At 43.0% G+C, this 16,680-nt stretch overlaps 1 protein-coding gene across 1 annotated transcript; it reads right to left on the reverse strand.

Annotated features, from left to right (window-relative positions):
- Window positions 1-106: 106 nt before the first annotated feature.
- Window positions 107-8,388, reverse strand: LOC110527283 (sorting nexin-4). The gene is made up of 14 exons (XM_036982463.1): window positions 8,253-8,388; window positions 7,460-7,584; window positions 7,135-7,273; window positions 6,769-6,918; window positions 6,585-6,632; window positions 6,211-6,266; window positions 4,875-4,947; window positions 4,664-4,725; window positions 3,002-3,067; window positions 2,634-2,723; window positions 2,279-2,378; window positions 1,005-1,150; window positions 775-889; window positions 107-407 (listed from the first exon to the last, which is right to left on the reverse strand). The coding sequence occupies exons 1-14, from the start codon at window positions 8,337-8,339 to the stop codon at window positions 360-362; spliced, it is 1,305 nt and encodes a 434-aa protein (XP_036838358.1). The 5' UTR covers window positions 8,340-8,388; the 3' UTR covers window positions 107-359.
- Window positions 8,389-16,680: the final 8,292 nt, after the last annotated feature.

Consider the following 16,680-nt stretch of genomic DNA (forward strand, 5'->3'; position numbering starts at 1 on the left):
TATTGGACTGAGTACTGAGATGCAGCCAGTATTGGACTGAGTACTGAGACGCAGCCAGTATTGGACTGAGTACTGAGACGCAGCCAGTATTGGACTGAGTACTGAGACGCAGCCAGTATTGGACTGAGTACTGAGATGCAGCCAGTATTGGACTGAGTACTGAGATGCAGCCAGTATTGGACTGAGTACTGAGATGCAGCCAGTATTGGACTGAGTACTGAGACGCAGCCCTGTAACTTTATGCCAGCTGGGGCTTGTTGCCGGGACAACAGTGGTTCTGTTTCCATGTGAAGGTCAAAAGGTGAAGTTGTTGTACACTCGTACCATAGACGTCGTCGCTGACCCACGGCCCGACCCCCTTACATCTTGTGGAAACATTCCTTAGCATTGGTCCACACTTGAATGCCCTATACAGACAGAGGAGAACATAAAACACAGAAATTGAATTAGGTCCTAACAACACTGGCCTTTGACTTTAACAAGCGGGTTGTGTTCAGTAGGGCACACCGTTGCAACGCGTTTTGAAACAAAAGTCTCTCATTGGACATGTCCAGGTAGTCCCTCTCTCTTTCAGTCGGTGTTCTTCAGTTTTGTGCCTAATGAACACAACCCTGAGAGTGGTATTTATAGCAACACGAAAATTACAGTTTCTTATTGGACAAGTCCAGGTAGTCCCTCTGTCTTTGAGTCAGTTTTTGTCCGTTTGGTGCCCAATAAAAATAACCCTCATAGATACTAGGAGCATTTCCAGACTTCCACCTGAGTATGACACACCTTCTTACACATGCTGATCTGCATGACGGCGTAGCCAATCAGAGCCTCCCTCAGATCCCTGTCCTTCTGCTCCTTGAAGCGCTGCATGTCCACCCACGCACCCTTCACGTACTCCCTGCACACACACACACACACAGATTATATTACATACTTTATCAATGAGTTGTTTTCAGCATGTGGTCTATCTATCTATCTAGGTATTACTGCATGGTTTAACATGAGGGACTCACTCGCACTCCACTGTTTTCTCTGTGACCGTCTCCTCTCCCTGGACGATCTGCTCCTCTAGTAGGCTGAGTTTAGCCTCCCTCTGCTCTGGTGTCTCCTGACCAAACAGCTTGTTGGTCATTCCTTTGAAGGAGAATGTCCGTACCATCTGAGGATGGACAGACAGACAGAGAATGGAGAGGCATTACTAGCCTGGTGGTCTAGTCAGTTCAAGAAGTACACTAAAATGACAGATTCTCTCCTATGCTTTTCGATGAGGAAAATGTGGAATTGGAATTTGATTTACTTTCTGAATTGAAATGGAATTGACCCCAGGCCTGCTGGTGGTCCAGTCTGTTGATGCTTCGGCCTCTCTGTGTTTTTTGTCATGACAAACATGCATGGCATGCAATAGAAGAGTTGGCTACAGTAGAGTCTGGGACTACAGTAGAGTCTGGGACTACAGTAGAGCCTGGGACTACAGTAGAGCCTGGGACTACAGTAGATTCTGGGACTACAGTAGAGTCTGGGACTAAAGTAGAGCCTGGGACTACAGTAGTACCTGGGACTACAGTAGAGCCTGGGACTACAGTAGAGCCTGGGACTAGAGTAGAGTCTGGGACTAGAGTAGAGTCTGGGACTACAGTAGAGCCTGGGACTACAGTAGAGTCTGGGACTACAGTAGTACCTGGGACTACAGTAGAGTCTGGGACTACAGTAGAGCCTGGGACTACAGTAGTACCTGGGACTACAGTAGAGCCTGGGACTACAGTAGAGCCTGGGACTAGAGTAGAGTCTGGGACTACAGTAGAGCCTGGGACTACAGTAGAGCCTGGGACTACAGTAGAGCCTGGGACTACAGTAGAGTCTGGGACTACAGTAGTACCTGGGACTACAGTAGAGTCTGGGACTACAGTAGAGCCTGGGACTACAGTAGAGCCTGGGACATGTCCTTATATAGGGGGGGTGTGAAGAAGACATGAAGTCAAAGATGTGACCAGGCTAGGGCTTTACATGTCCTTATATAGGAGGGTTTGAAAAATGCATGTAGTCAAAGATTCTGAGAGGACTTGACAAACTAAGACCTCTTGGGCCTTGCCAACGCTCTTGAGACCTATACTGTACTAATATTGGAAAGACAAGAGCTTGCCTCTTACAAGAGATCACCATCTCAGTTGGAGTCCCCTAGTTTTCCTATACCAGGATACAAACAGTAGATAAAATAGACCTACGCCTAAACCTATGGCTTTCTTCATTGCCCCTGAGGGTATCGATAAAGTTGTATTGAATTGAATACCCCAGTGGCCAGCTCCTCCCGTTGCTGCTTCTTGGAAATTAGGTCTGAGGAGGCCATCTCCAGCTCATACTGGGTCAGCTCGTGTTTCCTACACACAGCCCTGTAGGAAACAGACAGCAGTAGCTTTACAGGAGGCCCATACAATGTCACAACACCATACAGCATTACTTCCTGGGACACAAGTTGTACCAGGCCCGTTTAGAGGAGATATTTTTACACTGTCAGAACCTTCTACTTGGTGCATCACCCTCTTTACCTGACTAAGGGGACAGGGTTCTGGAATCCCTTTACAAGATATGATTCATTGGTTGGTTGATTCATTGATTGATTAGCCATAATGTGCAATAGGACCAACCTTAAGGCTTCAGCATAGAAAAGGTATTCCTTCAGTTGGTCTGCGTAGTGCTCCTCTTCCTCCAACATATCATCTACTGAGGCAGCATAGCTGTGGACAAAATCACAGATTGATTGATTGATTTATTAGCCAGTTAAACAAATATATACTTATTTTCATTGTAGTTCCTAAATTGTTTGACGTGTGCACTCTGCATTAGAATACCAGGCTGATTTTATTTGCCAGTTAAAAATATATATAATTATTTCCATTGTGTTCCCTAATTTCCATTGTGGTTCCTAAATTGCAGGTTGTGTAAAATCTACATTAGAATAGCAGGCTCAGCACAGGTTAGATACAAAGGTTGTTGGCGGATGGAGGGTACTCACGCATCCATATGGTGTCCAGCACTCTGTAGACCGTCTCCCATCTCCTTCTCTAACGCACTCCACTCACTGCCACACAAACAGTCAGATCAGTCAGACCGTCTCCCATCTCCTTCTCTAACGCACTCCACTCACTACCACACAAACAGTCAGATCAGTCAGATCAGTTAGACCGTCTCCCATCTCCTTCTCTAACGCACTCCACTCACTGCCACACAAACAGTCAGATCAGTCAGACCGTCTCCCATCTCCTTCTCTAACGCACTCCACTCACTGCCACACAAACAGTCAGATCAGTCAGATCAGTTAGACCGTCTCCCATCTCCTTCTCCAAGGTACTCCACTCACTGCCACACAAACAGTCAGACCGTCTCCCATCTCCTTCTCTAACGCACTCCACTCACTGCCACACAAACAGTCAGATCAGTCAGATCAGTCAGATCAGTTACACCGTCTCCCATCTCCTTCTCTAACGCACTCCACTCACTGCCACACAAACAGTCAGATCAGTTACACCGTCTCCCATCTCCTTCTCTAACGCACTCCACTCACTGCCACACAAACAGTCAGATCAGTCAGATCAGTCAGACCGTCTCCCATCTCCTTCTCTAAGGCACTACCACACAAACAGTCAGATCAGTTAGACCGTCTCCCATCTCCTTCTCTAAGGCACTACCACACAAACAGTCAGATCAGTCAGACCGTCTCCCATCTCCTTCTCTAAGGCACTGCCACACAAACAGTCAGATCAGTTAGACCGTCTCCCATCTCCTTCTCTAAGGCACTACCACACAAACAGTCAGATCAGTCAGACCGTCTCCCATCTCCTTCTCTAAGGCACTGCCACACAAACAGTCAGATCAGTCAGATCAGTTAGACCGTCTCCCATCTCCTTCTCTAAGGCACTGCCACACAAACAGTCAGATCAGTTAGACCGTCTCCCATCTCCTTCTCCAAGGCACTCCACTCACTGCCACACAAACAGTCAGATCAGTCAGACCGTCTCCCATCTCCTTCTCTAAGGCACTGCCACACAAACAGTCAGATCAGTTAGACCGTCTCCCATCTCCTTCTCTAAGGCACTGCCACACAAACAGTCAGATCAGTCAGATCAGTCAGATCAGTTAGACCGTCTCCCATCTCCTTCTCTAAGGCACTGCCACACAAACAGTCAGATCAGTCAGATCAGTTAGACCGTCTCCCATCTCCTTCTCTAAGGCACTGCCACACAAACAGTCAGATCAGTCAGATCAGTTAGATCGTCTCCCATCTCCTTCTCTAAGGCACTGCCACACAAACAGTCAGATCAGTCAGATCAGTTAGACCGTCTCCCATCTCCTTCTCTAAGGCACTGCCACACAAACAGTCAGATCAGTCAGACCGTCTCCCATCTCCTTCTCTAAGGCACTGCCACACAAACAGTCAGATCAGTTAGACCGTCTCCCATCTCCTTCTCTAAGGCACTACCACACAAACAGTCAGATCAGTCAGATAGTCCCACAACAATATCATATCAGTCTTTCTTCAATATTTAAATACAACATGTTTTATTGTTAGGGTGAAGTGACTTGCTCAAGGGCACATTGACAGATTTTTCACCTACACGGCTCAGTTGCTGGCCCAACACTCTTAACCGCTAGGCTACCTGCTGACTAGTGCTCTTACCTGAATACTCTTCCGTAGTTCCCATGGACTTTGTATACGCCGTAGAGCCTGTCTGCTACTCTCTGGAGAATGAAACGTGAGTTGTTAAATGTGTAACAAGAGGTGAGCGCTAAATAAAAGAAGATGTTGTTCCAAAGATAAAACTTTAGACTAATGAGAGGAGCAGAGTGACTGTGGATCTAAAGCATCTGATGAGTGGTATATGACTTACTGCTCTGACTCTGAGCAGCTGGGAGGTGAGAGACTGAAGCTCATCGCTGTAGTGTTTCATCTCTGTGAACCGCCTAGATAGAAGAAGACAAATGGCAACCTTAAAATACCTTTACACGACTTCACCATTACACGACTTCACCATTACACGACTTCACCATTACACGACTTCCAATGTACACGACTTCACCATTACACGACTTCCAATGTACACGACTTCACCATTACACGACTTCCAATGTACACGACTTCACCATTACACGACTTCCAATGTACACGACTTCACCATTACACGACTTCCAATGTACACGACTTCACCATTACACGACTTCCAATGTACACGACTTCACCATTACACAACTTCCAATGTACACGACTTCACCATTACACGACTTCCAATGTACACGACTTCACCATTACACGACTTCCAATGTACACGACTTCACCATTACACAACTTCCAATGTACACGACTTCACCATTACACGACTTCCAATGTACACGACTTCAAATGTACACGACTTCCAATGTACACGACTTCACCATTACACGACTTCCAATGTACACGACTTCACCATTACACGACTTCCAATGTACACGACTTCACCATTACACGACTTCCAATGTACACGACTTCACCATTACACAACTTCCAATGTACACGACTTCACCATTACACGACTTCCAATGTACACGACTTCCAATATACACAACTTCCAATGTACACGACTTCACCATTACACGACTTCCAATGTACACGACTTCACCATTACACGACTTCCAATGTACACGACTTCACCATTACACAACTTCCAATGTACACGACTTCACCATTACACAACTTCAAATATACACGACTTCAAATGTATACGACTTCAAATGTACACGACTTCACCATTACACAACTTCCAATGTACACGACTTCACCATTACACAACTTCAAATATACACGACTTCAAATGTACACGACTTCAAATGTACACGACTTCCAATGTACACAACTTCCAATGTACACAACTTCAAATATACACAACTTCAAATGTACACGACTTCCAATGTACACGACTTCCAATGTACACGACTTCAAATGTACACGACTTCCACTTTAATCGACTTCCACTTTACTCGACTTCCATAAATGTAACTTTATACAACTTAACATAATTTCTACACAAATTCAACTTTACTCGACTTCAACTTAACACAGCTTCAAATTAACACGACTAACTTTACACCACGTTAACTTAACTCCACTTTCAAGTCAAATGTATGTAATACATGTATAATGCCACTAGGTGTCTGACAACTCCTGGTTGTAAATGGGAAGGATTCATTTACTTGTCAGGGTTCTTCACCCTGAAAGTTGCGCTCAGAGCTTTAATCCTGGAGTCTGCCTAGAAAAAACAAACACAATTGAATTAGAATGCGATTATAAACCAAACACAACCAAGGTGTACCACTGGATGTACCACTGGGTGGATCCAAATAGATTCAATATGGTTTTTATTTGATTTCATTAGGAACCCTGTTAGCGGTTGCACATCCAGCAGCTACTCTTCCTGGGGTCCACACAGAACATGATGTCATACAGAACATCAATAGACGGGAACAGCTCAAGGACACAACCCCTTTAATAAGTGGTAGTAACTGAGTAAAGATCATATAGGGGTAAAAGATAGACATTCATGAAGTTAAAAATTCCTCTGAGGTACCTTGGCTTGGAACCCTGTCTCATACACCACCTCCTTCCACCTGTGTTCCTGGGAGAGGAGGAGAGTCAATTAAACTTTTTTCAAAAGTAGAGGACAAATAAATAAATACAAATGTATGTTGAATCTCTCCAAAACATTCCAATACAACGTCAACGTGATGGAGTGAGCTGATAGGCTATCGTACCTCAGTCAGGAAGTGGTATAGGATTTTGTCATTGGACAGAACCGAATGGGAGGCCACGCGAAGTAGAAAGTTCTCCAGACCAACCCTGCGCCTCTCTACAAAGTCTGGGTCCATGTTGTCTGCAGACAGCTTGTGCCAAACAAACTCTGCCTGTAGAAATCAGACGAGGGTTATTACACAAAGATATATATATATATATATAATATAATATTATAATATAATATATCTTTGTGTAATAATATATATATATATATTATAATGTGTTCTATTCAATTAAATTCTGTGGGTATTAAGGCCCAAACACTGCAGTGTGGTGCATGGGACTACTAGGTATAGATGTGGCCATCAGGTTTGAATTTAGCTTACCCTCTTCTCTGGCAAAGGCGGCACCACGATAAATGGATAGGTGACTAACAAATAGTTCCGGAGGATCTCAAATTCACTGTATCTCCTCCAGAGAGAGTCTGGGGCTGGGTTATGGCCTTCTGTTATTGCATCTATGGGTCTGAAAGAAGAAACACCAACATCTAGGTCAGATCAGATTAACCAGAAGGATCTGAATCCCTCTTATTTTACACTTTCAGAAAAATCCAGGTTCAAGAACATCATTGTACCGAGAACATGTTTTCATTTGGGAGCAAGGTTATTTTTTGCATATGCTTCATTTTCAAACGGGGTCCCACTCTCTCACCGAGTTTCTATGAGGTACACTGTGAATATCTCTTGCATGTTCACTGTATTTTTCCCAGTTCTTTTCTCTGCCTCGGCCACACTGATCTCCATTCTCCGCAGCAGAGTGGATCCTTCCTCCACCATCTGTACAAACAGAGTGCATGGGAGAAATAGACAGTGGTTAGTGAACAGAGTTAGAGCAGTTTCCCAAACTCGGTCCTGGGGCCCCACATGGGTGCACGTTTTGGTTTTTGCCCTAGCTCTAACAGCTGATTCAAATAATCAAATATTGATGATGAATTGGTTGGACCGAGTTTGGGAAACTCTGCCCTAGAGGACTGAATATGAATAGAACAGAATATCAATAGATTTAGATTGTTCCTATCCTTTGCCAATCATTGGACCCATTTGGAAATATTCTAGTAATAAACACATACGCGTCTATAGACGTCCATGTGTCATAATACCGTGACGTCATTCTCTGAATGCTGCGAGTGGACCAATAACGTGCCGAACAGCTACTGGCCACGTAACACAGATCAGATATGGTTTTTATTTTGGATAGATAGGTCTTTCAGTCTTCAAAACACTCATATCGTGTGCAATATTGTTACAAACAAGGTTATATTGTAGCCAACAGCAGCGCGTAGTTACAATGTATCGCGTGGCAATGCCTGATGTCCCGACTGCTACATCTGTTCTATTTCTGGATGCATCCATCCAGTCCTTTGCCGTGGACATAGGACAATAGTTCGTTCGCAAAGATACAATTTACAAACACAGACAAAACATATCAATTATTGCGTTACTACCGTGTTATTCTTGTTATTCTCCAACTCTGTGTTGGTAAATTCATCTCCTCCAATCGGCGCTGACTCTTTATTTCCAGCATCCGCCATCCTTCTTTCCAGCTGTGTTATGCAAACAAGATAAAGCGATTCATGGGATTTTAAATCTTTCAAAATAAGAGTCCTGCCCTGTAAACTGTAGAAGATCAGAATTACCTTTAATCGCATAATACATTTTGTATATAAAGGAATTTGACTTGGTGAAATGGTGCTGCCACAATAAACATAATTTCCAGGCAGAAGACAAACCTGATATACAGACAATATACTGTATGTAGAAGCAGAGCTGATAAACAGGATACAGACAACATACTGTATGTAGAAGCAGAGCTGATAAACAGGTTACAGACAACATACTGTATGTAGAAGCAGAGCTGATAAACAGGATACAGACAACATACTGTATGTAGAAGCAGAGCTGATAAACAGGATACAGACAACACACTGTATGTAGAAGCAGAGCTGATAAACAGGATACAGACAACATACTGTATGTAGAAGCAGAGCTTACAGAAATCCACATGCGGTATGTACACTATCTACACTGTAAGGTAGGAACTACAAACTTCACTATGAATACTAAGCTACGTTATAAAGTATGCATGTAGAGATATATAAATAAAAACTCTTTTACAGGATGCTGAGCGGTGGGGGGAAATATGTACATGAAAAGAGGCAGGTGCATATGAGGATGTGCAGAGAGTACAAAGATGAATGTGCCATTCTAGGATGCATAGTCCATTAATGAGAAGATGATCGTGGACCAGGTGGCCGGTTGATAAGGTTCATCTGGAAGAGGAAGATACGCACACCTGTTTAGGGGAGGTGCTGGCTAGCGGAGTAGAACACCTGTTTAGGAGAGGTGCTGGCTAGCAGAGTAGAACACCTGTTTAGGAGAGGTGCTGGCTAGCAGAGTAGAACACCTGTTTAGGAGAGGTGCTGGCTAGCAGAGTAGAACATCTGTTTAGGAGAGGTGCTGGCTAGCAGAGTAGAACACCTGTTTAGGGGAGTTGCTGGCTAGCAGAGTAGAACACCTGTTTAGGAGAGGTGCTGGCTAGCGGAGTAGAACACCTGTTTAGGGGAGGTGCTGGCTAGCGGAGTAGAACACCTGTTTAGGGGAGGTGCTGGCTAGCGGAGTAGAACACCTGTTTAGGGGAGGTGCTGGCTAGCGGAGTAGAACACCTGTTTAGGGGAGGTGCTGGCTAGCGGAGTAGAACACCTGTTTAGGGGAGGTGCTGGCTAGCGGAGTAGAACACCTGTTTAGGGGAGGTGCTGGCTAGCGGAGTAGAACACCTGTTTAGGGGAGTTGCTGGCTAGCGGAGTAGAACACCTGTTTTGGAGAGGTGCTGGCTAGCGGAGTAGAACACCTGTTTAGGGGAGGTGCTGGCTAGCGGAGTAGAACACCTGTTTAGGGGAGGTGCTGGCTAGCGGAGTAGAACACCTGTTTAGGGGAGTTGCTGGCTAGCGGAGTAGAACACCTGTTTAGGTGAGGTGCTGGCTAGCGGAGTAGAACACCTGTTTAGGGGAGGTGCTGGCTAGCGGAGTAGAACACCTGTTTAGGGGAGGTGCTGGCTAGCGGAGTAGAACACCTGTTTAGGGGAGGTGCTGGCTAGCGGAGTAGAACACCTGTTTAGGGGAGGTGCTGGCTAGCGGAGTAGAACACCTGTTTAGGGGAGGTGCTGGCTAGCGGAGTAGAACACCTGTTTATGGGAGGTGCTGGCTAGCGGAGTAGAACACCTGTTTATGGGAGGTGCTGGCTAGCGGAGTAGAACACCTGTTTCGGGGAGGATTTAGCTTAGCTAAATGGTATCGTCGTTTTGCATTCTGAATGGACATTCGGGTGCTTTTGTAAATTCCCTCTGGCTATCTACTCCGATTTCAAATTCCCGTCTGAATTTAGAGCGATCAAAACCCGTTGAACATGGCCACTGTCAGTAAACGTCAGCAAAAAACAGCTAAATAAATTGTTGCCAGCAGCACAGTTAGTCACCAATGTCTCGGATAACATGAAAACTGCCTAACCAGCTCTGATAGGGCGAGTGAAATGGTCAGTGGTCTCATTTGTGTCTGGAAGTAGATAGCTTGGGTGCTTGACTGCCACTGTAAAGTCAGAACGCTCAAATCAACTCTACTCCTCGGCCTGAGCATCCAGTGTTGCTCTGAATTTACAAACGGGAAATCTGACAACGCTCTGAATTTACGAGCGCACTCTGGCACTCCAGATTGAATTTAAGAACACACCCGAAGTCTTCAAATCTCTAACTAGTAATTTATTTTGCTAACTAGCTAGCAAGAGGTTGCATAGCAACAGCATCAACTTCCTGTAGACAGGAGAAGAGCAAGTACACTCAACTGAAAGGATACCGTTCGTTACAGTATACTAAAATGAACTAATACTATGTAGTATACAGTATGTTAGTATGGCTATTCGAACACAGTTAAATTTTTCAAAACGCTGGTACTGCCATTGAAATTTCAATCACCTGGCACATGTAAATACTTGCAAGGTTTTGGTTAGTAAGCATGCATCATACATTTGTTTTGCGCGTGCGTGCCTTAAAACCTCTTGGGGCTAGGGGGCAGAATTTTCATTTTTGGATAAATAGCCTGCCCAATTTCAACTTCCTGCTACTCATGCCAATAATATAATATATGCATATTATTCATAGATTTGGATAGAAAACACTCTGAAGTTTCTAAAACTGTTTGAATCATGTCTGTGACTAACGTTTCAGATTCCCCCCCCCCCCCCCCCCCCCCCCTCTCTGTTACCTGTCTTGTTATTGCCAAGGAATATTTCCTAGGAGCCTGTTTTCAGTTCCTACTGCTTCCACTGGATGTCACCAGTCTTTGGAATTTGGTTGAGGTTATTCCTTTGTGCAATGAAGAAGTAGGCCAACTAGGAACTGGGAACACTTTTGTGAGTTACGCAAGATGTAAAAAGTGGCGCTGGTTTGTTTTCATTCCTGTATTGAACACAGATAGACCCGTCTACAATTTGATTGATTATTAACGTTTAAAAATACTTAAAGTTGTATTACAAAAGTAGTTTGAAATATTTTGTCAAAGTTTATAGGCAACTTTTGAAATATTTTGTAGTGGTTGCGTTTTTTGTAAGCTGTTTTTTTTCTGGATCAAACACACTTTATATGGACGGAATTAATCGAACAAAAGGACCAATTGTGATGTTTATGGGACATATTGGAGTGCCAACAAAAGAAGCTCATCAAAGGTAATGCATGTTTTATATTTTATTTCAGCGTTTCGTGTAGCGCCTGCAGGGTTGAAATATGCTAACTCCTTTGTTTACTGCTGGTGCAGATGGTGCAGGCTATCAGATAATAGCTTCTTATGCTTTCGCCGAAAAGCATTTTTAAAATCTGACATGTTGGCTGGATTCACAACGAGTGTAGCTTTAATTGAGTATCTTACATGTGTGATTTAATGAAAGTTTGAATTTTATAGTATTTTATTTGAATCTGGCGCTCTGCATTTTCCCTGGCAATTGGCCAGTTGAGACATTTGCGTCCCGCCTATCCTTAAGTGATGAGCAAACAAATCGTGATAGCCACACACGGTTTGAAGTCGGTGTAATAATACTGTAGCGACCCGCACAGACAGCGGTGTTATGTGGTAGGCTATTAGTGGGTTGTGTTGTACTTACCAGTGTTCGTGGGGTCCGACATGCCAATCAACCTGCTATCTGCCAATCACGGGGATGCCTGGAATGTTCTGATGCTGGGCATCCTGGTGGTTGGCGGAGGGGCGTGGAGGGGGGTTGGGCAGGGGAATGGAGCATTGGAAGTTAAGACCAGGTTTATCCATTGTTCTCTCTCTTACGTCTGGGCTTCACAAGAGAAGGTCACAGTTGGCTTGTGGGGTATCTTTCATTTATTTGGCGTGGGCTACGGCCAAACAGTAGCCTGTGGAAAGTTGTGTTAATAAACCGTCAATTCGTAAACTCAATCCTCTGTCTGGACAATTGTTCCTTTATGATTTAGTCAGGTCATTACAATACTTTCCTGTGGATATTTGGGCTCAAACTTACACAGCCAGAAGAACGAAATCGGCAGACATGTAGAGTAAATTCAAATTAAGTTTATTCAACATTCTGACTGTTTTGAATTTTTGAATATAAATGTTAGAGACGAGAGTTGTGGCTTGTCTAGTCCATACTCTGATTCGTAGAGACTAGCTCCCACTGGGCCACTGTTCATGACAAGTCGGAAACTCTGAACCTCCGAGTTATTTTTAACTGAAGTTATTTGCGGCAACGCAGAATTCTGCGTTTGTCACACACAAAAGAGAGGATGAAAGGCAGAAAAAATATATTGCGGTGTTTTGTAAACACATTTCTAAAATATTAGTAATTTTGTACTTGTTTTTAGACCAATCAAATTCCTGCATTCACAAATGGCCATTCTATCACCCTACTGACTGAATTTCTTCTGTGAAAATTCTCTGGTTGGGTAGCAACTTTAAATGTAGTATTAACTTCAAGCAAAACATTACGAAATGTAGCTAGCTACATTCTTTCTATGGTAAATATACAAATAAGATGGCCATGCAACGTCTTTGCAAGAAATACCTTGCTCTTTAATTGCAAGCTACTATACTTTTTTGTGTGGCTGCTAGCCAAATAGTGATGCACATCTGTTGTCATCTGATGAATACGAAGCTACTTTCTGCCGAATGTTTTGCATTTATTTATTTTGTCAGATGAAAAAGCGTAGTTGCACACCTCTTATCACTCCATTGAAGCAACAACAACAAAACACTTGACTTCCAATATAAATACCAGGTGAAATGGTTTAAAACGCAGAATGATTATTATTGTTTTTTTTTTTATCTGCGTTTTGAAAATGCAGATTTCTGAAAGCTGACGCGACCCTGGAGCTTCCTATTCACCTCATGACGCCTGGCAACAAGGGCACATCAAATGTGTTTATTGTTTTTCTACTTAACGGCTCATTTACAAACAAGCTAAACAGTTAAATATGAATACAATTAGTCAACTATTAAATAACATCCACATAATTTGAAAGATATATTCATTCTATGCTGAGGAAAATTATTTTAAAAGTACATTTAAAAAAAAAAAAACAATGTCATTTCATGCATTGATCTTTGATTGAAAAGACATACGGATAAATGTCAATTAGATACAGTTTAATATGCTAACTAGCTAACAGTCTTTCAAATTCTGTGCATGTTATGTAATAGTCTTGAAAAATATAATCAATACTGCAGGTTCTATATAGCAATAGAAGTGAACAAGGGATTCTCGTCAATATTAATCATTTTAATTGTGAATAGAATAAACAAAATGTAAATAGCTCTGAAGACAGTCGCTTGCTGTACTGCCCTTGCATTTTTTAAATTGACATTTAGTGCTGTTTAGACAAGTAATGAGCTATTCCCCCTCCATTATAATCAGTCCAGTCAGATTGCTGCTACTGACAATACTGAATGACCATGATCGACACTTCAGAAACTGTTAGGATCAACCAACAGCACATAAGTGGGACATCCTGAAGATGGGCTACTCTATCCTAGACCCCATTATCTTATGTCAGAGGAAGCGTATTAGCACCTATCTCATCTGCAACTAAAATGTAATGTATCCTTTCTCCTTTCCTTCAGATTTCCAGCAGTTCATTGTCTCTGAAGAGGAGTTGTCCCCTGTACAGCAACATTGTAAGCAGGATTGGAGCCCCAGTCTGGGGCAAAATGACGAACCCCATACAGATTAAAGAGGAACAGGAAGAACGGAGGATCATCCAGGTGAATGCAGACTCGGTATTCACTCCTGCCTGGGTGAAAATTGACTATGATCAGTACCCAACTCAGTCTTCACAAATCCGAAGTGAAGAATACAGAGACAAAACGGCTTCAAACTGAACAGATCAAAACTCTGAGCCAACCAGTGAATCTCAGCCCCTGCGCAAATCAAAGAGGACACTGACAGAAAAAGACACTATAAGCTCCAAGGTTAAAAACATCCATGGATCTGAAATCCCCAGTGCATAGGAGGAGTTACACAGAAAAGAGAGAAAGCGTGGAGCTCTGGATTCTCATATGAGGATCCACACAGGGTTGAATCTGCATCATTGTCAGGTTTGTGGCAAAGGTTTTGCTAATGGTAGAAGTCTGAATGACCATATGAGGACCCACAAAGGGGTGAGATTGCATTGCTGTTGGGACTGTGGCAAAGGTTTTGTTTATGTAAAAGGTTTGAGTTGTCATCGGATGATTCACACAAAGGAGAAACTCAAAGGCTGTCATATCAGAGTGAACACCTGAAATCGCATGGAAGGTTTCACACAGGCAAGAATATGCATTATTATACTGATCCACACAGGGGAGAAATCATATCACGAACAGGATTTACTGTAATGTGGCAAATGGTTTCCCCATGTTGAGTATCTGAATTATCACATGAGGATTCACACAGGGGAGAAATCATTTTGCTGTAATGATTGTGGAACATTTTTAATTTTGGCATTGGTCTGAAAACGCATATGAAGATTCACACAGGGAAGAAATCATAATGCTGCCAGGTCTGTTTTGCTCAGGATAATTCACTGAGGTATCACATTGGGAATTTTCATTTGGATGGGTAAACTGAATTTGAAATTAGATGGAGGGGCAAAATGTCAAACTTCCATGGTTCTTTCGGTGAATACAATATGACTTTGGGTTTGTAAATATACTTGCAGGACAACCAATACTAATTTTTATAGTTCAACTCATTTACTTTGTTTGATCCATTAGATTGCAGTTCAGTTCAGCCCAGTTGACACTAGTAGCCTTTCTCTACAGGAACCAACTAGAATGTCCCCTAATTTCACATTGATACATTTATGTACACATCAGTGGAGGCTGGTAGAAGGAACAATAGGAGGCCTGGCTCATTGTAATGGCTGGAATGAAATGAATTAAAACCAAAATCTAGCTTCAGAGCTTTGTCAACACTGATGGCTGGGTAGTAGATGATAAAGGCCAGACACATCTCATCAGTGGTGGCCAGCCCCAACTGCGTGATTCCTTTGTGAGTGGCTGTGTTATAGGTGCACTCCACCACAATCTCATCACTCTGCAGAGAGGAGGAGATACTGCTTTTAGAAAGATCTAATGACTAATAACACCACAGTTGACCTGATCAAGAAGTCCATGAAATAGAGTAAGTACATAGATACTTACTGGTTTGATGGTCTTAATGGTCTCCAGGTTGATGAACCCCTGCATCACAAAGTTATAGTTCTCATCCACAGCCAGGAAGTCAATCTGCGTTCCATTCCTGCAGAATGTAGAATCAAGAACACATCAGTGGGGAGAGTGAAGAACCATCAACAATGATCATCAAAGCATATCGCTGCTTATCCTTACAATGACACTTTACACCAACAGGGAGTCAGTCATTGGTAGAACTCATCATAATCCTGTCCTCCAATAGGGATGCCAGCGTTTTCTGGAAGTTCGAAAGCCTAGTATGAAGAAGACAATGTAGAGATAGCTCAGACTAACATTTGTGTCGGTGTGTGTTCATGCATGTGTGTATGTATTAATGTCTCCAGAAGGGGGCAGTCTCACCCCTCCTGTGTTCCAGACAGACACCAATTTGAAGCAGTCTGTCCCTGGTCCTCGGTGTAGCATTGCTGCTTGTTGATCTGGATCACAGATAAGGGGCAGCTGTAGAGAAGCATGTAGTGGACCTCCTCCTATGCCAGTCTTCATGACCAATGTAGACCCACGTGAACAATTTTCTGCTGCACAACTTTTCCTGACGCAGCCAGGAAATGGAAGTGGATCACATGCAACTTCATATGCAGCTTGTGCACGTTAACAAGTAATGGTGGTTGTCTACAACATCACAGATGTCCGGATTGGTGACTTGTCAAACATCACTAATAGCGCTGAAGCCAGAAGAATGATATACTTGTTGAGCCGAGCTACAGTGCCTTCAGAAACTATTCACACCCCTGAACTTTTTCAACATTTTGTTACAGCCTGAATTTTTGTAACTGGCCTACACACAATACCCCATAATGTTTAAGTGGAATTATGTTTTTAGAAAGGGACAAATGTAATTAATAATGACGAGCTGAATTGTCTTGAGTCATGTATTCAATCCCTTTGTTATTGCTAGCCTTCATATTTTCAGGAGTAAATTTGCTTAACAAGTAACGTAAGTTGCATGGAATAGTGTTTTATCTGAGTTGAGAGACTCTCTGTACACCAATCATACAATTGTCTGTAAGGTCCCTCAGTCAAGCACTGCATTGCAAAAAGTATTTAATCACAAAGACCAGGGAGGTTTTCCAATGCCTTGCAAAGGGCAACTATTTGTAGATGGACACAAGTAAAACAAGCAGACTGACTATCCCTTGGC

Source organism: Oncorhynchus mykiss, chromosome 7, assembly GCF_013265735.2.
Source record: "Oncorhynchus mykiss isolate Arlee chromosome 7, USDA_OmykA_1.1, whole genome shotgun sequence".
In the NCBI taxonomy this organism is placed as follows: Eukaryota; Metazoa; Chordata; class Actinopteri; order Salmoniformes; family Salmonidae; genus Oncorhynchus; species Oncorhynchus mykiss.

What these genes read in the sequence shown, in the direction of transcription:
- LOC110527283 (XM_036982463.1), bottom strand. Translation starts at nt 8,339, where the DNA reads ATGGCGGATGCTGGAAATAAAGAGTCAGCGCCGATTGGAGGAGATGAA. An exon ending in TTCTATGCTGAAGCCTTAAG is followed by an intron (nt 2,379 to 2,633) that starts GTTGGTCCTATT and finishes TGTTTCCTACAG; the next exon opens with GGCTGTGTGTAGGAAACACG. An exon ending in GGGAGGAGCTGGCCACTGGG is followed by an intron (nt 1,151 to 2,278) that starts GTATTCAATTCA and finishes GTCCATCCTCAG; the next exon opens with ATGGTACGGACATTCTCCTT.